The following is a 22,154-nucleotide window of genomic DNA, read 5'->3' on the forward strand; positions in this document are numbered from 1 at the left end:
GGGTTTTCAACTACATCACAAAGTTGCATGATACTGTGTTGTTGGCGCTGTTTTAGACATGTCACTCAGTCGACTGTTGAGTCAACTTTTAATGGCCACTTCTCTGACAAGGTGGTTTGCCCATCAATGGGAGTTATGTAGAAAGTGTGTCGTGGTAAGAGGCAGAACTGGCTGGACTTGTGTCTTGTCCACTCATGTTGCTGAGATAACGCATCTTTTTTTTTTTTCTTTCCATGTTTATCGAAAGAAATCCCATGTTTTTCCTAGCATGCTTTATTTCATGGTCTTTTTCAACCAATCTCCATGCACAAGTTTCTTTGGGTCAGCAGGAAAGCAATGCAACCATTACCCCAGCTGCTGTTAATTGTTGTGACAGTCAACACCTACACAGTGAACACACAGTTTCTTTAAAGTAATTATAGATTGTTATAAAGACATCAGGGTAAAAAAAAAATTGTCACAAGATAGTTAACCCCAAAACACCTCTGTACAATTACCAAGGAAGAGAGTATAGCTTCAGAACATGCATCAGAGAAATACATTTTGACTCTATTGTATCCTGTCGTGAAGCTAAAGAAGCCTGTTGTCCAAGTTATTGTTTCACTTACAGTATCAAGGTAACAGCTGGTATTTTAATGTGTTGAATATGTTAAAATGTGCTTCTATAGAATTGAATATAATCACAATCTGTAACATTTAAGGAAGGGAATCGTGCCATTGCAGTGCTAAGTACGATGTTTTCCTCTAAAATTTTAGTTGGGAGTATAAAGTTTCACGGAAACAAATATTAAAGTACAAGTACGTACATTTTTTAACTAAGTGCTGTATTTAATAAAATGCACTTTATCCCACCTCTACTCCTAACAACGAAAATTATACAAGCCTAACCATGTAGCTAAAAATATTAAGTTAACTAGGTGAACAACTTAGCGACAAGTTCACCTTTGTGGCCTAACTTAAAGATTATCTTAAATAATACCTTGCAATAATACATCACAGTGAGTCATTTTTTATATTGTTGCTCTCTAATAACTAAAGTGAAGCCTTTATGAGTTTCCTATCAGTGTGCTGTAAAAGCGACGACGCTGTGCTCTCAAAAACCGTAAACGTTCACTGAGGCTTGTCATGAAGTGCAAAGTGTATGTGGGCTTACAAAGAACTCGACGCTGTTTTTCAGGTAATTCCCCAGTGTTGTCCTCAGTATGTTGTCTTCATGAAATACCGAGGACCAAACTGTTACTGGCATCCAGCTGGGGTGATTTACTATAGCACAGGGGGTCACTAGGTGCTTTATGGATCTGCCCCTGAGTCCTATCGGCTGTCCAGAATGATGTATCATCAACTAAACACGGACATCCCAGCTCTGTGTCTCACACCGTAAAAATGACGTGGCTGCCATAACTTTAGATTTGTACACAGCTGCCATAACGTGGTATTACATGGCAGCATGTGTGCCGCACTCGACATCTTTATTTCACCTCTGGTGTTCTTGCTGTGGCTGTGGAGGAAGTGGAAAGGCGTGATGAATGAGCTCTTTTTGACCAACTATCTCTTCATTTGCTCCATTGCACTTGTCTTTGCCTCCTTTGTCTCTCTCTCTTCCTCTCACACACACACACATACACAGACACACATCCACTCACTCGCTTTACTTACACTCCTAGGTTTCTAGAACATGCTTGTCGATGTCACAGTCAGCAGAACGGCCGATGGCATTCAGTAGCTGGAGGACCTTGTCAAAATGCAGGATATTACCAAACAAGCACTGAAACACCAAAGCCCACTGATTGTGGTCCTCACCTACCAAAGTGGACATTTGAGCCCTGTCTCATCTCTTGTGCCTGGACCGCAGATGAAGAACAAGGCTGTCACTGCAAGGCAATGCGCCCTCTGCTCCATCTGCTCTGGCTGGGATTCTAGCTCTGTTCCATGTGTTGGGAATGGAGAGGCTCCTTTTCACCTTGGACATGAAATGGTAGCCCCCCTGCCAGTACTGATGACAGTCTATCCTGGGCCACATTGTTCATGGCTGGCAGCAGTATAAGGCAATGCTAACCAGCAGCTCATTGGGCTACAGGATAAATTGCCCTGCCCTGACACAGTTCGTTTTTTTTAATCAGGTAACACAAGGTCAAGTGAGGATTAATTTTTATCGTCCCTTAAAATAGGGGCTTCCGTTAAAGGTCATAAAACAAAAGAAGAAAAGAAACGCAGTGCTTCAAACTACAGTGTGTCCCAGAAAACCGCGCTAGTACTATGGTGTTCTACTGGTCACTAAGAATGGGGCACATTGTTCGAAGTCTTTAGACGTGTCACACAATTGCAGTAACATCCCTGAACTTCCAGGACCCTCCATAGTAAATGGATTCTGACAACTACTGTACACTTACTTTAATACTTAATGCCTGCCAAGTCATACAGTGGCTCCAACCTTTAATTAGGAATCTGACCCGACAGCATGGATCAATATTTCAGATAAAATTAATGCAGGTTTATTACGACATTTTTTTTTATTTTTTATTTTTTTTTTATCATCATCATTGGATAAAATCCAAGAGGTGTTTTAGCAGGCTGTTGTTATTCCTTTCATCTTTGGATTTAGGTATCGAGTGGTCCTTTTAGAGCTGCAATACCGGAGCTTGATGTGCATTATCATTGTTTGAGGATGTGAGAAGAAGAATGGTGGCCTTACTGTGTGATGTTGTAACCAACAAGTATTTAATAAACAACATATATGTATATTAATATTGTTGAATTCTGTATTCTGTGTTTTGTAATTGGTTTTCCTTGCCTTGAGTTTCTGAGTAAAAAAAAAAAAAAAAAAATGTTTTAATGAGTTTGTGTTCTAGGAAGAGTCATTTGCAGAGCAGACCGAAGTGGAAAGTGAATGTCAAGAAGTTAGATATTGCCTTAGAAGTCCTCTTTTGACCTTTAAGAGGTGTTTGTGAGGGAAATATGAATTCTGACTTCTGCAAATCCCCGGTAGTTGTTTTCCTCAACCATCTCAATTAGCAGCTTAGAGGTTTATGTGTGGAATAGCAATCTTGTAGACATCTAAAGCTAATTACTGTCTGACTTTTCTTTTCCTCCCTCTGCTATTATACCCCAGCTTGTTGTGACTGTCTTTTGGTGAACAGGTGACTCAAATGACATTTTTCTTTGCAATTTGAATTGATCATCTTTTTTTCTGTCTTCTTTTTTTTCCCTCTCACAGGTGACTTGTCTCAAACTGGTGAGTTGCCATGTTTCCTTATCTTAAACTACCTTTGCAAAGTTTTACTGTACATGCACTCAATATGTTGACATAATGATTGTCTGGTCACAGCTCCTCATCTTTATGAAACAATGTCCTTAGTTACTATGTGTAACTAATGCAGAAGGTCACGGGTGCAAATCCCACCCCACCATGTGTGGCCCTGCCCAACCACCAAAGGCCACATTGGTGCCCGCCCCAAACCCGGATAAAAAAAGGGGGGTTGCGGCAGGAAGGACATCCAGCTTAAAAACTCATGCCACACCACGTAACGCGTCCTGCTGTGGCGACTGTACTGCTGAGTAGAAATCAGCTGTTTTCTCTTTTCTCATGCTCCTTTTTTAAATCTATATACTGACATTTACTGTTGGTTACTACATTATGTTTTATTTGCTTGTGCATTGACTGGGGGATTTCCAGCTGTTTACTGTGACAAGACAGATCTTGCTTTGCAAGGATCATGAAATTAATTTCTTTCAAATGTAAATTCAAACCATAAGGTTAAGAATTCCACGGCTAGTGAACTAACAGGTACAGTTGTGTTGGAATTAAACTGTACTATCTAACATTACTTTTTATACACTGACTGACTTATTGGGAGAAATGATTCAATGAATATTTTATATCTTTAGTAATTCTAAGCGACTCCGGTGAATCCTGTGGTGGCTCGGATGCAAAGTCTGAGATTCAGAGGGGTTTGTTTCAGTATAGGGCTTATGATATGCAGGCATTTCATTCACCCGTGCTTTGTTCATTTGCCACAGGTGGATTTTTACATTACAGTGTTCACTTGGTCTGGGTGAGCACTTCTGCTAGCAATTTGCAAGTTCATTGCACATCATCACTACTATTAAAGGCTTCTTTCTTTTAACTAGATCTTCTGCTTTCTACAAAATTTCAAAATGGCCACCCCCCCCTTTCATAATGTGGTAAGAGTGGCAAATGCAATATTAGGGGCACATTGTATTTTGTCCCCATCGTTGTGTAGCAAACCCAAAGTGCTCTGGACAATTTGGACTTTATTTGTAAATTTGCTGACATGTCGCAGTCATTAGTATGATATGGAGGTGTTGTGTGTGTGTGTGTTTGTGTGCGTGTGCTTGTGCGTGCACGTGTGTGTGGAACAGAAACTGATAAGACTGTCATATGGGAATGAGAGTGAAGATGGGCAGTCTAATGGGACGTATCAACGCTGCACACAAACCGTAAGAAAATGAAATGAGTACAGTTAGCAATGATAGTTCACAGGACCTTGGAGCAGTCGTCTTCTGCTTTTGCGATGTGTCAGTGTTATCGCTTGCCTCCTAATAATTAGCTTTGTCTCCCTGCAGTACTCACTATGCATTCTAAACATGCAATAGTAATCTGCAGAACAGCAAAATGTGTATCATTTAATGAGAAGAAAAAACATGCAGTTATTGTCACAAGGTAATAAAAAAGGTTTTAAACTAATTCCACTGTGTATATCGACTCTACTGGGTTAAGAAAGTTCAATTGAATTCAGTGGTTTTCCTAAATGTGTGACTGCTTGTCAAGCTTTATCTTATGTTGTTGAAATACTCGTGCAGCATTTTGTCTGTCCATAGTAGGGGCACTGGCACAGACCTGGGGGGGTTTGAGTTAGTGACACGTTCATTGTCGGGTGTGCTTTGGAGAGTAGGGAGAGTAGTCAAATGCTACACCCATTTCCCACCACCCCGCGAGAATCGACATCCACACAAGGGAAATAATGAAACAAATGACAACAAAAATGTGATCTGGGCGAGCAGTGCAAGTTGAATTTCATCTTCGTTAAGACCCCCGGCCGAAGAAGAGGGATGTAATTGAATATAGCTTTTGAGGTGTAAGCTGTTTCTTTGTCAGCCTCTACAGTCAACATGTTTCAGATGTGTGTGCATGCACATGTTGGAGACCTCGATGCACCAGTCAAAGAACTTGACCACTGGTTTTGGCAGGTAGTTAGTGTTGCTGTTTTTTATTCACTCCTAGGTTTATGAGGCAAGTAGAGGCACAGTAATTGTTACATAGATGTGGAGGCGGACAGTCTGAGATCCTTATCCTAATTATATCTGAGGTTCATTCTAACTCCAAAAAATGGCATTGGAAGAGGCAGAGATATTTTTCTGTGTACATCTCTCTGTCTGGCTGTGACTCTCTCAAGCCTGTTTCCCCTCAACTCAAATGATTAGCATCTCTGCCTTTTTCTCTCTCTTCTCTTGCCCTACCTTCAATGCCAGCATCAAGCAAAGCCAGCAAAAGCATCAGCAAGCTGATGCTGCAAAGTCATTGGCCTGCTCTAAACACACGCTACCAAGAGTGAACAACACGTCTACAATTTGGATGTGGGACTCAGGGATTTTAATTCCATGTTGGAAGGCGGCTGACACATATTGTTAAAACATATTGGTTTTTTTTCCCCCTATACAGCTTGCAAAGTCAAACACTATGCATTTGTTCACTGTAGGGAAATTTATTATGTAAGTTTCTTTCTTCGGAGCTAATAAAGACATGAAGCAACAGCCCCGCTGCAAACACTAAACTGCTTCATAACATTTTTAATTTATGAGATTCCTTTCATCACCTTGATCATTAAAATGCTCCACACTAAGGCAGTTTTCTGTTTGATAGAAGCGACCTGGCTGCCTAATTGAACGAGTCTTGTACATCAGTCACAAACATGGATACTAAGGACAATGAAAACACTCTATTATGGCTGGAAACACAACCACTTAAGTTATTTCCTTTGCCTGGTGATAAACAGCAAAGCCTCAGAAGAGCACAACAAAATGCCTATCCACAATGTAACACCCGAGCCCGTGACCAAATTTCCATACTAAAGGATGCTGGTAATGAAATAGCTACCTGAGATAATTACTACTCGAGACGTCCGACTCTCATCGCCTACCACAGGGAACCAGTTTAACTCACTGCAACTAAACGGCCACTCATTTGCTCCATTTGAGGCACCATTTATGTCATTTTATGCTTCACTGTTTCTTAACACAGTCTGGCTTAGATTGCAGAAACCTGAACTACTAAAGGTGTATGAAACACATGGATATGTAGGGTTAGAAATAAAGAAATGGAAGATAGAGTTCTGGCATTGATATGCTCACATTTGGACTAGATGCTGATCTCATTTTGATTTATTTATTTTTTTACAACTCATTAATCCTGCAATCAGATGCCTTGTCTTACTTGTTCCACACACATATAATTTCACTCACTCCTTGATGATTTAGTTTTTGTATTTCTGTTGTTGCTGTAGTTGTTGTTATTGTACAGATGGGTGCAAAAATTTGCATCCCCTGATTTTGAATTGGCAAAAAGAGTAAAACAAAGATTTAGGTTTCATCAACATGATATTGAACGCACGTTCACAATCAGCGTCTCTCAGCTTGTCCCTTCTCAAAGATCGCTTTTGTTCTAGCATTAACACATGTGTGTACTCCGACAAAACTTGCATTACTTTTAACAGGTTGTATTTTAAAAATTCTGTTAAGGGCTGTAAATAAATTTCTAGCTTATTTGTAGATACTTTGCTCGGAATTAAGCTGCCTCTGTACTGTGATCTTAGTTCAAGATGGAAAGATGAAGTCGTGTTTTTGAGTAAAGAAGACCTGAATGTTGGTGGTCTGTTCAACCTCTCTTTGATTTTAAGATTAGAGCAATGGACTGTTCATCGCTGTCTTAACAATTACTTTGAGGCTAATGGAAGTGAGCGCTGTTAATCTTCACATGCTGACACCAATGTAGATCTAGCAGTGATCTCTTATTCCCAGTGTGTAGCCTCACACTACTCAGCTGAATCCACTAAGCTCAACACTCACACGGTATCAGCACACTATCATTTATAAAAGTCCTACGCAATTTCTCAGCAGTCAAGACATCACCATTTAATTTATTCATTTGAGAGCAGACAAGGACAGAATATTATGGCAGTAGGTTTGAGTGATTGCCATGTCAGGGGTTTCTCCAGCCTCCAAAAAAAAAATTAAAAATAAAAAGTCAGCAGAGCAGTTACAATGTCACTGTCAGCAACTAAGGATTTTACAAGTCAACATTTATTCTGATTAGCAATAATGATGTCACTGGTAAGCTATGTAAGTTTTGGAGTGAGAATATAAAGACCACGCTCGAACTGAGGAAAAACATAATAATAATAATAATAATAATAATAATAATAATAATAATAATAATAATAATAATAATAAAACAATAAATGTACCGAGAGTAAACCAGATCCCTGAGGTGAGTTTAGTTCGCAAACCCTTTCTCCCATTTTCATCCTGCCCTTTCATCCATCCAGGAAGATTAAGACCACTTCACACATCCACCAAGAGGGCCACACCTAACGACCCCCATTTTAGGGGTTCAGGGGTTTCTGTTATAATCATTACATCTTGATGACTCCACCCTTTTCCCACCTCCCACCTTAATGAGCCTATTAATAAAAGCCTACTCTAGAGGATATAATTCACTTCCCTACCCACTTTATCCAGACTGCTTGGATAAGTAGAAAGAAGTCCAGTTGACATGGTTCACTATACGGATAACCAACCTTTTTATTGTTGGACAGAATAAACACGCATTCTCTTTGTCGTTGATTCATACAATTTCCTTTGGGGTTATGTTGAGCCCAAGGCTCAACTTAATTACAATACTCAGCAGGTTCATTGCAGATCTATTAGGTTGATTTGACTTGATTTGAGGGGGTAGAGAAAACACGTGAGAACAAAGGGGTCAGAGTAATGTGGCTGTATTATGGAAGCAACAGGGGTTTTTGCTAACTATAGGGCCAAGCCGCTGCTATAGATGAGCCTCAGTGCCCTGTAGCTCCACAGCTTAGAGGCAGCGTTCATTAACAGCCACAGCTTATTACCACCAGCTGGCGGCGGGTACTGCCCAAGGCTGATCACGTACATTATCATACACCATCACACACTTTAACTCTTCAGCTGACCACATTCAACCCCCCTTTTTTGCATGTAACACTGCAAACAGGAGACAAGCATATATATATATATATATATATATAATATAATATATTTATACTTATACTTATTTAAAATAAGACATCTCTAAATTATTTTCCTCATACATTGCATACTTATAAACTATATAAGATCGTATTCATGAATGAAACTGTTAACTTTAAAACTCAGTTCTTCTGGCACAAGTTATTCTTTTTAAACATTTAAATAGAAAATTAAGTTGAGATAAAATAGAAACACAATAATTCAAGGGTTTAACATGTAATTAAAAAGGTATTAAAAATATGCCACATAAAATATGGTAGTATAGCAATAACGTCACTGGCCAAGATTATAACAGTTATAATAAAAAGGCTCTGATTTTTGTCTACGGCTAATTGACTCTCTTTTGATTTGCTGTTTGGCTTTTGTAGCTCCACTTTTTTTTCCATCTTGTTCCACCTTCAGTACCTGTTTTTAACACCTGATGAAAGGTAGTAGGAGAAACTTGTTGGTATTAGCCATGTAATATTTAAGGACCTGAATAAGTCCTGTTGACCTTTGAAATTAAGGACACCATTTTCCAAAACACACTCCAGAATTTTTTTAATTACTGAAAATGCTTTTACTCAATCTTATAACCTAAAAATGATTCTGGTCTCACACATACACATACGTATGAGTGAGACAGACAGAGAGAGGGGTTTTGAGAAGGTGATGAAAGCGTCAATGGCAAACTGTCCATTACTTCACACTCTTATCAACTGTTTGCATACACATCTTTACACAGCAGTACTGTGGAGATATAGATGGTCATTATGTCAATATGGTGTTCAACTTCATATAAGTAGGGTTTAAATCAGTTCTATTATTTGATTAAAAAATTGGTAGTTTATATTTCATTGACAGCCCTGTCAAATGTTTTTGTTAACGTTTTAGCACGTTGGATAGTTGTAGTTCGTGTGCATTTCCCAGTGAAAAGCCAAAGTACCGTAAGCTCCAAAGCGGATTGTAAATATTGAAGAAATGCTTTGTTAGCTTTCCATGCTAATCAAAGAAGTGCTAAATATACACGTTTAGGCATAAACTGATAATACAAAAAGTAAAGAAAAATTACAATTAATTAAAGATTTGTTTTATTTTATTTAACCTGCAATACAAAATTTCATGTAACTGGTTTGATAACTTCAACCAAAGGATCTCACAAGCTGTCCAGATGTGTGAGGGTTTCCAGCTGGTTTCTAGGCTAAATCGTCAGCCACCCTGCAATGACATAATGAAATCAGACTGACTGTAGCCTGTTACAGTGCCACATTGAGTCGTCAGGTCGAGCAGTGATTAGTGTTAGGATCCTGCAGAGTTTGATGATCTTTCTGTCAAATCAAAAACTTTTGTGTCAGTGATTCACATTGTGAACATAAATGCTACATGAATCCAGTTTCAGGTCTGTGTGTGTCTCTGAATGCAGGCTAAACACACACGGCAGAGCAGAGGTTTGGAGGTGTTGTCATTTTTAATTGTGCTTTAGAACATAACTGCAGTGAAACCATAAGAAAATAACCTTTTACTTCTCAGATTCACTCCTTTATCTTGTTACCACCATTCCCTCTCTTCATTCAATCTCCGCTCACCTGATCTCTTTTTCTCATTGAGGCTCAAGGAGGATGGGGCAACTGTGCCAGTTTCAGTTTAATATTCTCAAATGGTCCAGTACTTATATAACAGACAGAACTTTGACTAAGACAAGTGCAGCTGTGCAGTGGTAAGTTCATTAACCATAACATAATTAGACTAAGCAGGATGCAGTTTTTATCATATCTGTTGTATCACATCAGCATCTCTGCTGTCCAGGAACCTCAGGTTCTGCGTTGGTCTTGCGGTTAACGCGAAGGACTCGCATGTAGGAGATGGACTTCTCCTCTCATCATTCATTACTCAATGTTTGAAACATGGCTCACCAATTTTATCTGTATAGCAATAGACACCGAAGAAAGCGTAAACTATAAAGCTATAAAGTGATTTAAATGATTTTATTTAGCCTGCTACCAGATACTCTGTGTTAATTTGGACGGATTTAGACCAGGAAAAGGGGGTGGCATCACTCTTTTATTCAGGCTTCACACATGCCTGACCATGTTTCTAATCAGTTTTCTAAAACAGAGCATGTGTATAACAAATGGCTGCAGATGGGAAAAAAAAGGTGAGTTTTTTTAAAACATTTTTAAAACAAAGTCCAAAAGAAGATTTAACTAATACAAAGTGCCTCATAAAAGTCTAAGTAAATCAATTTCCACCACTGATTTTTATTTTATTCAGACAGTTTGCAGTTTAGTGGATCAGCTTTGCGTGGGTCTCATCACTCTTTTTCTCTCCCCTCACTTGCACTGTCACTCTGCATAAACATGACCAAAAGAAACAAAGGTCAGTTTCTGTCACTACACAGTTAAGATCTCTGAATAAATGAATGAATGAAAGGAGAGATCATTAATGGGGCGATGCCACCTCATTTTAAGTCTGACAGAAATTGTAACTAACACAAAATCCCTCTTAGAATTCGAAATAAGTTCCTTTAAAACATTTTTTACAATCATGATTTATATGATTTATTCCACCTTAGATCAGCTGTGCCTCTTCACCTCCTTTTCCTCTCACCGCTGAGCTGTCACTCCAGTAATGTGTCTGAGGTGAAAGAGTAATCAGATGACTCTTCTGCTGCATGTACACACTTAGGTGTAAACTGCAGTCAGAATCGCTTTCTTAACAAACCACAGCCCAAACATCCCATTAAGCTGTGATAAAGTGGCTGCAGTGCTATGCGTTATAGCTCCTTTTGAATCAGATCACAGTTTCTTTTAAGACAACGATCCACTTTTTAAACGCGATCACAATTTATTTTATCGTGTATCATTTCATAAATTATCAGGCATACTGGTTTTAGTTTGAGAGTTACCGTGCTTGTATGTAAAACAATAAAAACCAACAACAGGAAATGTGTCAAATTCAGCTGTCTTTAGTTTTTTAACCTTCCTCTTGTGTCAGCTTTCTGTTACCATCCGTTGTGTTAACGGGTCAGTTTTGATTGATGATTTATCATCCAATGTGTTTCTCATTTCTTGGTTACCTTGTTAGGCTTCCTTTTCCTTGAAAATATTAGTTTTAATGTTTTAGGTGTGGGTCAGCATATCCCTCAATCTCAATATAAAAACTTTGTAAAATGAACATCAATAGAAAAATATAAATAAATAAATAAAATATTGTTTTGTTACCTTAACACAAGAAGAAGGTTAATTAAATAAAAGACACAGCTTCAAGTGGAATTTGAACTTATTTAAGATTCTTCGTATGCATAGGGGCTAAACTGCTCCTGTAGGTGGGATGATGTATCTGTCAGCACCCCCAGCACTGATGGTCCTGGTTCTTAGAAATGAGGGAGGGCTGTTGGTGGCTGTTGGTGGCCGGTGTACCGGTTATCCTTAGTTTTTCTTTATGAAGGTTTGTGACTTTTCCTCATCTGGGGTCATGAACTGGTCTGTAAAATATGGACACTTTGATGTGTCCTGGAATGTTTTTTCAACATAATACAAGGGTTAATATTTTTTTTAAAAATGGTGAGAGACCCCCTACCAGCAGCCAATTGGCACCCATTAGGTGCAGATAGAGAGTCAGTTGCATCTCACGAAAAAAAAAAAAACACTTGTTTTAGCACTTTGCTTTAATGTTGACGTGGATTCTTGTTTGCCTTGCACCTAACTTGTAAGTTGCTTTGGATAATATCTGCCAAATGACTAATAAAATGGTTTATGCTGTCAAAATATGTGAATGATGGTGGCATCAAAATTTAAAAACTATGAGCAGAAAACAAAATATATGCTGCTAAGGTAACTCAGACTCTCTTTATGCTGTAAAACCTGACAAGTCGTACAGAAAGAGCTGTAGTCCTCAAAGCTCTGTTAACTGTTGAGCCATTTCTGCAAGATGCACAACAATAATACTAAAATTCTTTTCAACTGAGTCATCAACAGCCTGCGCTGCTGCCTCGGTACAGTACAGTTACTCCTAAAGGTCAAGCACAGGTTTATGTGCAAGTGTTTTTTTGTGAGCAAAGCACCACCTTCTGGTGGTGCCCTGGAATTGCATGAATGGGGTTTAAATGGGTGCAGTTAATTAGGAAAGTATAGACTGACAGCTAGCTGAGAACTGTATGAAACTCAGCTGATAACTGCCTGTCAGCCAGCTGAGAGCAGCAGGTCTGAGCTGCTGCGTCTGTTTGTTTTAGCCCGCTCTACCTGTAACACTACAGACTAGTTAGCCACAGCTGGTCAGCACATTAGTTACATACATTCCCCATTGCTCGCGTTATTAGTAACTATGATCCAGTGACAATGGAAATAGGCATTTGGACTCTAATGATAACCAGTTATTATTATAAATAAAAAAAGGCTCCCATTACAAGCAACATGCCTCAAAAAACCAAACAAGCAAAACCAACTCTACTCTGCAAACTGCAGCTGGTTTTAAATTTAAGTAACTTTAAATGTTATGCTAATGTTTATGCTTTAAAGCAGCAGTACTTTTTGGCTTATTTGTATTTGTTTACATTTCATGTTAAGTATGTATGTATTTATTTATTTGTATTTATTTATTTGGCATTTTTAATATAAGGCATGGCATGTTTTTTTTAAAGAAGCCTTTTTATGTTGAGGCAAAGTTTATATGAGTTTTGTTTTTTTTTTAATTTGTATTATGTTTTTTCTTTCTTTCTTTTTTAAGATGGACAAACAAAATGTTTTGATGATAAACCTGTTGAATACAATTGCTTCCTGTTTCAAATCAATACTCAGTATTATTACTTTATTTTAAAACACATAATCTTTCCTAACCTTAAATATTTCTGTGCCTCGCTCTAACACTGTGGTTTTTGTGCTGAATGCAGTTTTTGTGCCTAGATGTTACAAAGTATTGGAATCATGACAACGGACATTTTGTGCATGCAGGTAGAGAAGGGACATTGTAATCCATATACACGTAGCTGCTGATAAGACAAACAACAGGCCATTGAACGGTTGATATTGTCTAAGCTTGTGAGTAATGGCTGAGCAGAGTGTAACAGAGCCAGGGGAGGAAGAATTGGGAAAAGGAGAGTGGTCAGCTATGATATTTATAGGGCCAATGTGATTTTTCAGTAGTTGATTTACTACACGTTATTATAGGATTGTGAAAATGTGCACAGGTAAAAGCCAGAGTTCCACTGCCATAAGTGTCCATAAAAGGACATTTACATGGCCTAATTTAATGTATTGTGTCAAAAGAATTGCAAGTTTATATAATTTACTTTATCTTACATAGATTTTCTTGTTGAATTACACATATACGTTTGCACTCAAATTGGTATTTATGAAATACATTGAATAACTGCAAATCAAGACTGACACCTCAGTCATCATCCAAAGTCACAATGGTAATTGATGACGATTAGTTGGAACCTGCTCATATAAATACATTTACTCATAACTTTCCATGATTTAAAAATGAAGTAACAGGGAGGTGAGGCGATGCAGCAACTAAAACCTAAATATGCTAAATAAAATGATAATGACAATAACAACCTTTGAGGCAGAAGTTATTTAAGCAGAGGTTTGGAAAAGTATTGAGTGTTTGAAACGCTGAAATCTGTACTCAGAGTTTCCAGTTTCAATACTGTTTCCTTGTGTTTGCAAGTGTTTGCTTGTGTGCAAGTAAAGACTAATGCAGCAATGCAAATAGTTCATACATCATTATGACAGACACTGAGCTTCTGGCACATTTAGCTGTTTCACAAACACATTCTTCTGTGATTTTGTCTGTCATAAGTTCTTAGGGTGCTATCAGAAGATATATTGTCGCAGCAGAGATTTAAAACTCACCTGTGCTGACGTAAAGAAAAATAAAATCCAATTATCTCATTTTATTTTGGTAAACTTAAAAATGACATTAAAAGCTGACTAAACATATGAAGTTGTTTTTTTGGGGAAAACAATTGCATAAGGTGTAAAATTATACAGATGTATCATATGAATAAATACAGTAAGCTGCTCTGACACCACAGAAGGTTTTTTAAAAATTATTGAAATGACCTTTTTAGGCTTTGTATGATTCTTCTACTTAGCATACCCACTACTTCTTTTCCAGCTTTCGCAATGCTGCGGGTTTGTTGATTATACTGTACTGCTACTCTACTGCCATTTGATTCCCTTTATTGTTTTAAGAGGGGCAACAGTTTAAAGTATTATACGTTGTCAAACAGCAGCATTGCCGACAAGTGTCTACATTCCACTGTATAGCCACATTACAGAGGAGCAAATGATTAAAGATTCATTTCCTATAATTTGGAAATAGCTTTTTCATATAGACACCTATTGTTGTGGAATGTTTAATTATGTAATTATTGTAATGTAATTAAAATAGACAGAAGAGACTTATGGAGAAATAATAATAATAATAATAATCAATTTTCACTTTCAATGCAGTACTGTAAAGACAAGCAACTGTAAGAAAATACTCTGTATCTCCCTTTATCATTTTTCATCCTTAACTCACTCTATAAACAAATCATATTTTTTATTATTCAGTTTTTTATTATACTTCAGTTCTGGCTAAACTTGATCCTTTTATCATTCGCTTTGAGATTTATAGCAAACTCTGGTTACAGAACACATCACTGTGTGCTCTGTAACCTGGTTAGTTGGTACTTCCCTTTCTAATCGCAGGAAGCAGCACTGGTACGTTTTCATTTCTAAGGCCCTACTGGATAAACTACCTCACCATATCAGGTCTACGTTGGTCCCTGTGCAATATTCATACAACCTGAGATCCACCAACCAGCTGCGTTTAAAGGTCCCAACTGTGAGAACTGAAGCTGTTAGAATATGTTTATCATATGTTGGTCCTTGTTCATGCATCGTTTTACAGATCCAATTAAAATTGAACTTTTTCACCTAATTGTCCTCTTTTAAACTGAAATTAACTTCAATTTACACCACGTCCTGCTCCAGTTTTTAGTGATTGTTTTTATTTTAGTTAGTTTTGTCTGTTATGCTTGATGTTTTGTCTTTTTATCTTTTTTTGCCTTATTTTATTGTCCCGTATTTTTAGTTATGCGATCAACCATCGCATAACTATTAAGAAGGGATAATATTATCTCAACTGGTTTTTTTACCTGGTTAAGTAAAAATATATAAATAGATTATTCCTATTCTTAATTTTGTATTCCGTTGTTTCAGTTTTGCAACACCCTCATCTCATCATTATTGTCAATAGTTGTTAGCAATAACAGTTCTGTGGTTCCCAGGCCATGTTCAGCAGCAGCTCACAGCTCACCTAAAGTATAGACAATCCAATATGGATAAGGATGAGGCCCATGAATCAACCTGTCTGAATATGAACCAACACACACACTCACACACACAGAGGGGGCAGGACTCATACAATAGGTACTGAGCTAGACCATGGCTCAATACAACTGCTATGCACCCATTAGCCAAAACAATAATATTAGATGGGGTTTATGAACATGGTGTAGCAAAATAACTATATGTTATACCAGGGATAACATCATCTTTTTTTAGGATTTGTTTGATCTTGTTTTTCTATTGCAAGTATTTTGGATGCTGTGATTCACTTTATAGTCAAATAACTATTACCTCATCCTTCGTCATCCTCCTCATCACATTTGGCCCAGTTCGGTTGGCAGTCAGTGATCATGGATGTCACTGATGTGAATAGACTCCATTTGTTTCTGTGTTCGTTATCACATCTCCATGCCTGCTCTATACTACTTTTCTTTTATGTTTGCCTTCGATTAAACAATTGTTAAAGTTGCAGTGTGTACTTTTAGTTAGGGCTTTCTACACTTTTATGTACTGCCCATCTCTATTACCTTATATGATAAGACACAGTGGGTTTTAAAAAAGTCTGTATTCTGCCACCTCAGCAGCCAGGTTTATGTTATATCCCATCTCATAAACCAGCAGAAAAGATCTCCACAGCCCCCAGCACAAGGGCCAGGAGTCTAGTTGGTAGTGCGGCTGGAGCTGCTGCACTGCTGCTCTACTTCTCTGCAGCTTTATGGTCGACCAGCTACCGTTTGATAGGGGCCCTGCTTTCCTGGCGTGCGGCCTCTCACAGAGTGGGAATATTTGCTGAATAGATGTTTGGATGTCAGTGGTTGTACAATACGTAAACACAGCTCCTCTATGCATCTGATTATCCGTGACCTGTAAAACTGTCTAACTTTATAAACCAGTTTTTTGTTTGTTTCTGGTTTAGAACAAACATGAACATCAAATGCATTATAAAATCAACAATTGTGGGAAATAATTGTGTGCATCCAGGACTCATACCGTTCTTCCTCTGCCACCCTGTGGTGCGTTCGGGAAGTAAAATGTCCAGTGAACTGGTACTTGGAAGTGATAAATGGGGGCTGGTAGACCTGGAGTGTTATCACTGCTACTAAGGCCTGCAAACTAGGAGAACACAGGGTTTGCTCTGGGGTAGGACACAGTCGGGCTATGAGGCTAAGGTTGATATATCGCTGCAAAGCCACAATAGGATTCATGTTGTAAGGGCCTCGGCAAACATTCTGAGAGCAAGAGGGCCAATGGCTGCGAGACTGTGTATAGAGAAAGGCAGACAGTATGTAATTTATGTATGTGTGCACAGTCTAAGAGTCTTCGCACAGTTTCATATGAATTGCTCATACAAAATTCGTGCATGTCATTGAGTTATGTGCGAGGTGAAGTATATTCCACTCTGCAGCAGATGATTGAGATTTTACTAGAACTGTTGTATGTGTGTGCGTGTGTGCTTGATAGATGTGCTTGTTAAAAAACGGGCATGAGGCTGCGAAACGACCAACCAATTAAATCCAATCTGTTCCTGGGGACAGATGACATCATAAAACTGCGTCATTCTGCCAGTGCCTACATGTTACCCCCACACATTTACTCAAAACAAATGTACAGTATCAAGCAAAACAGACTACAGCCCTTTGCAAAAGCTGTAAAATGTTAAACGATTCAACAATTGTGTTGTTTTTATGTAGTTTGAAACCAACGGGTTAGAGAAACTACGTTGAAAATATTTGCCCCAGTATGCAAACACGACACGACTGAGCAAACCGGTTACCACTGAAAGAAAAGTCAGTTAACGCAGGAAACTTTGAAGCTGATTGCACAAAGTTAGAAAAGAATATGGTGTTTTAGTGACTGCATGATATCAACCACTGCAGAGGGAATTTAAGAGAACAACCATTACTCGTACAACTGTGAGATTAAACTTGGTAGATATTGGCAGAACATTTCTTTGTTCAACCAAAATAAATGAGTTTGGATCTGATGTGATATAGGATTTATAGCATAGGCTTGAGCTGCTATTCTGAGTGTACAGTGCCTACCGTTATAAATGGAGGTGTGGGTGTGAGGTTTTTGGGCTCCATAAGTTCCAAATGCGTAGCAAACGTAACTTTCATAAATGGCACGATGAATGAAAAGCTGTGGCCGAAAATATAGGCACCCCTGCAATTCTGTCAGAAAATGCAACCCTTCTCTCATAAAATTGTTCCAATTACAGATGTTTTGGTATTTACATGCTTTTTGTTTTTGTTTGCACTGGAACAATACAAAAAAAAAATAGAAGAAAGGTCAAATCTGATACAATTCCACACAGAAGCAATAAAATGCACTGTTTGTCAAAAATTATTATCGTCACTGCAAAAAAATCTGTATGAGTATAATCCATCCATCCATTAGCTATATCCACTGAAACCCGAGTACTCAGGGGAAGAACACGGAAACTGAAACAAAAAGGCTGACGCTGGCTGGGCAATCGAACCGGGGACCTGTGAGGCGGCAGCGCCCACTCCACCACCGTGCTGCCCAGTATGAGTTTAATGCCACTCACAAAAATTAAAACTTCTCCGTGACCTGGCCATGTATGTCTTCTGTCATAGATCCAATAAAAAAGTTGGGATCCTTTTAATTGATGATGTTGAGCAATAGCTACTCACCCTTTTCCCTGCTAATAAGAATTATCCGTGAAAAATGGCAGAATATCTCTCAAGACCTTCATGTTCAGATCTCAAGATCATCTGCTCATGGATGCCAAGAATGGGGAAACCTAAATGGTTTCAAAATCAGTTGCCATCTTGGGATTTGACAGAATTTGACAGAGGAATAATGTCAAACGTGATGTAGAGACAAAAAAGACAAATTTACTTATAAACAAAGACATCATAACACACCGCGTTATGATTTAAGCTATATTTAACTTTATACGACGGCATAATGTAGCTGTTGGTGCACAGTTGAAGTGTTTGATGACTGGTGAAAACACAAGTTCATTCATAGTTACAGCCCCCAGTGCATCCATATACCATCATCCCTGTTCTAATGTACTTTACCAGTAGTACTGTATTTGCACATTTACATGGTACTGGAGTAGAAAATACATAGAGTAATATTTAATAAAAGAGGCATGAAAAGAGGAACTTTTTTTATAAAGTTTTAAGGCAACATTTTCTGTGTCAGGTTAGTTACTAACACATTATAATTAAAACACTTCAGCACAGGCAGCAGATCGTAGTGGTCGTTTATTAACCACTGCCTAAAATTATTATTCATGATTAGATTAGTTTAAAATTTAACACCTAACTGCATTTTGGACACACAGTAGCCTGTGTGGAAATAGTCATTTAATTCCATCTGACAGACTGGACGAGTAAACAGCAGAATGACAAAAGAGGGTCCATAAACAGCAGCAACTGTGAATTTTTTTCCTTCATTCCAAAGACATGTTGGCTCTAAAATGATTTTACATTTGCAGTTTAGATGCTTAGGAACATTTTAGTGGACAGGGTAAGTGAACATGAATGAAAATCAAGACCCACATTAGAGAGACAGAGACACCAATCTATTGGAAATCTTACGTCCACACATCATCTGACAAAGGCAGCACAAACACAGGGTTATGACAGTGATCGATCATATTTAAAACTGGTGTTCACCACAAACATGAGGATTCTCCATCAGTACTGTGGACTGGGGATGAGAAGGAGGCTTTGCTAAGCCAATCGTACGGCCCAACCTTCTCCTCTCAGGGTTTGGGAATGTGGCGATGAGCTAGTGCCAGGGTTTAATAATAGTTAACATAAATCACAGTTAGTTATTGATACTGTGTGGATTAGTTTGAGTCTTGTTTCCACATTATTGGCCCATAACATATTCGACCTGAATGTTTGTCCTATTGCGTCAAATGGTACAAAGCAAAGGTAAATCTGTCCGAAAGACCACTTCACCAGTCTGTGTCTCCATGCCTCCTATCTGTGCACTGTGGATAAAGGTCGAAACAGTTCCTGCTCATCATCTGACTGAGGTTTCTGAGATCACTATTTTTATTCTACTTTGGATTTTTTCTCTCTCTCAACCTAAACCGTCCTTTTCCTGCCTACTAGTTCGACAGACAGTATGCAGCCAGCGTGCTTGATGCTAAAACATATAAAACCTGCCGTCATAACAAAACCCAAGACAGAACAACATGATAAGTAACAGACAGTTGTTCGAATGAGTTATTGTTGTTTCACCATCACGTCTCCCACTACTTCCATTTTGACTGTAGAGCTTCCAATCTGTTGAGGTAATTAATGCAGGCGTCAGTTATAAAACACTTCTCCTCTTCTCAGCCTTATTGTGTTCCTCCCCCATTTTTTCAAGGCTGTCATGTTAGTGCACAGATGAAAGCGGGCCACACTTTAAGGACGAGATTTCATTCCAGTTTTCTTTTTGCTCTTTACATGTGGGTATCGTTACACAATCCAGCATCACGTTTAGGACAGTAAGAAGACACACACTTTCACACATGTAACGCACAAACACCACCACAAACAGACACACTGCCAGAGTTTCTCCTTTTCTTTTTTTTGCTGTTGTTTTCCCCTTATTTTCCTCATTCCCTCTTTTCATGTTCTCAAATTAGCACTGGCTCCTGGTGAGGTACACACACACACACACACACACAACATACAGAAAGCTTTATTTACCTTTCATCACATGGAAGAATGAGTCTCAAGGATTGCTGAGAATGCTAAAAAAGATGATAGTTAAATTAAAATCTGCATATGGTCAAAAGCCTGTACAACACCAGCGGTAACTTCTAGACATTCTCATGAGCCGGGAGCATTTGTTTTTCGTGTAAAGCCTTTGCAGCAAAAGAAATAGGACGCCACATTATTTTAAGGTGTGAAGGATGCAGATCTACTTGTGACATAACTTTCAAGGAATTGCTCCAGTGGTCTCTTCATCAGGGTGTGGTAAGAAATCAGAACAAACGATGTGGTTTGTGTGTAGCTGAAGTGTGGGAATGTGTGAGAGTTGATGGTACCAGAGTCTTGGCCTTGAATACATATAAAAAAAAAACCCGACACCCCCCCATGCAGCACTCGGGAGCCTGAATTAAAGCGGATTTATGGGAGGTGAGGGTTGGGAGAGAGCAAGGGTTTATAACTCTGTTTGTCATGCCCACCGCTCATAATGAGACGCATTACAGGGCTGATGTTGGAAGATTAGGGTGACTTAAGAGACACGAGCACCCTTACAGATCACAGTGAGGAGGCGATCAGGTGATCCGGCGGGAGTGGAAGAGTCAGGGAGGGCCATGAAGGGATAGGGAGAAAAACGTTTGTATCTAGTGGTGGTAAAGGGAAATGGAAAAAAAAAAAAAGCTGAGGCACATGCAAAGACAGTGCAACTGAGAGATACTCATATATAAGCAATATTAATTTGATTCATCTGTATTGTGTGGACAAAATATTGAATAGGATACAGGTAGAAGAAAAACGAAAGCAGACCAGAGACAAAAAGCAGGCAAAGCAGTGTCTGCATTTCGGGATAAGCACCTGAGAACAGCAGAAAAGCTCTAACAGCTGCTAACAGTGACGTGGCTCCATTTTGCTTCTGCCCCGTCACCATCTTGACTGGAATTCAAAACAGGCCAGAACGTTGACAGGCGCTTGTGTCCCCTTCCAATTAGAGATTCCAGTGAATGAATGAATAAATAAATAACAGAGATCTTCTGCTCATTTATAGCAGCCCACTTGTTTGAGTTGTCTGTGTATTAAAGCTGATGGGGTGATCGCCCCGGTGACGCATTCACAGTCATGTCAGGAATTTTGATACGCACTCAGATTTGTATGGCTGCCAGCTGTTATAGAAAACGTCGAGTATGATATAAATGCCACAAAGTTTAATATCAAAAAATGGTTGTGCTGTTACCACTCCAACATTCAAATAACATCCTTTTATATGTATGTACAACTTCCTTTCAGTTTTATATTTGTGGTTGACTCCTTAATCTTGTTACTTGAATTTCCAACCAGTTTAAGAATCCTGAAGTGAAGTTTTCAAAAACTGTGGTCAACTGTGTAATGATTTCTAGGGAACTATAAAAATATGTAAAGAAAGGGGTTTTAAGTAAAGTTTAAAAAAGCGACAATATAATGTATAAACTTTAGTTGAGGGGGAAAAAAAAACGTGTGCAAGATCGTTTGTGGCTTCCTTGCTTTACTCTATTTGCACTTTATATACAGGAGACTGGATACATACAGTACCTACATACATACTTGATATAGTTGCAGTTGACCTCTACTATGGATTGTGCCCTTTAGAATGAATTCTATTTTTGCCATCCAAGAGGAACCTTTGATAAATGCCTGAGGGTGCAACCAAGGACTTCCCTGATTCACATGGGACTCAGTGACAAACAGCCTTTACTGTGTAACGTAGTTTAATGGGTGACCTTCCAAATGACTTATACAACATCTTCATCACTATATGACTATGGGATCTGAGTTGCGTGATTGCGGACGGTGCTCTGTGTATAAAACGGGCTGTAGCTTTGTG

General features: G+C 38.6%; 1 protein-coding gene across 14 annotated transcripts in view; it reads left to right on the forward strand.

The window, feature by feature from the left end:
- Positions 1-22,154, forward strand: part of nrxn2b (neurexin 2b) — a 628,821-nt gene that overhangs the window by 214,987 nt on the left and 391,680 nt on the right. For all 14 annotated transcript variants that reach the window (XM_067524264.1, XM_067524265.1, XM_067524260.1 and 11 more), the window contains one exon: positions 3,215-3,232. In XM_067524264.1, the coding sequence (XP_067380365.1) occupies positions 3,215-3,232 (18 nt within the window). The remainder of the gene's footprint in view (positions 1-3,214; positions 3,233-22,154) is intronic.

The sequence above is a fragment of the Channa argus genome, chromosome 12 (genome assembly GCF_033026475.1).
Source record: "Channa argus isolate prfri chromosome 12, Channa argus male v1.0, whole genome shotgun sequence".
Classification (NCBI taxonomy): domain Eukaryota; kingdom Metazoa; phylum Chordata; class Actinopteri; order Anabantiformes; family Channidae; genus Channa; species Channa argus.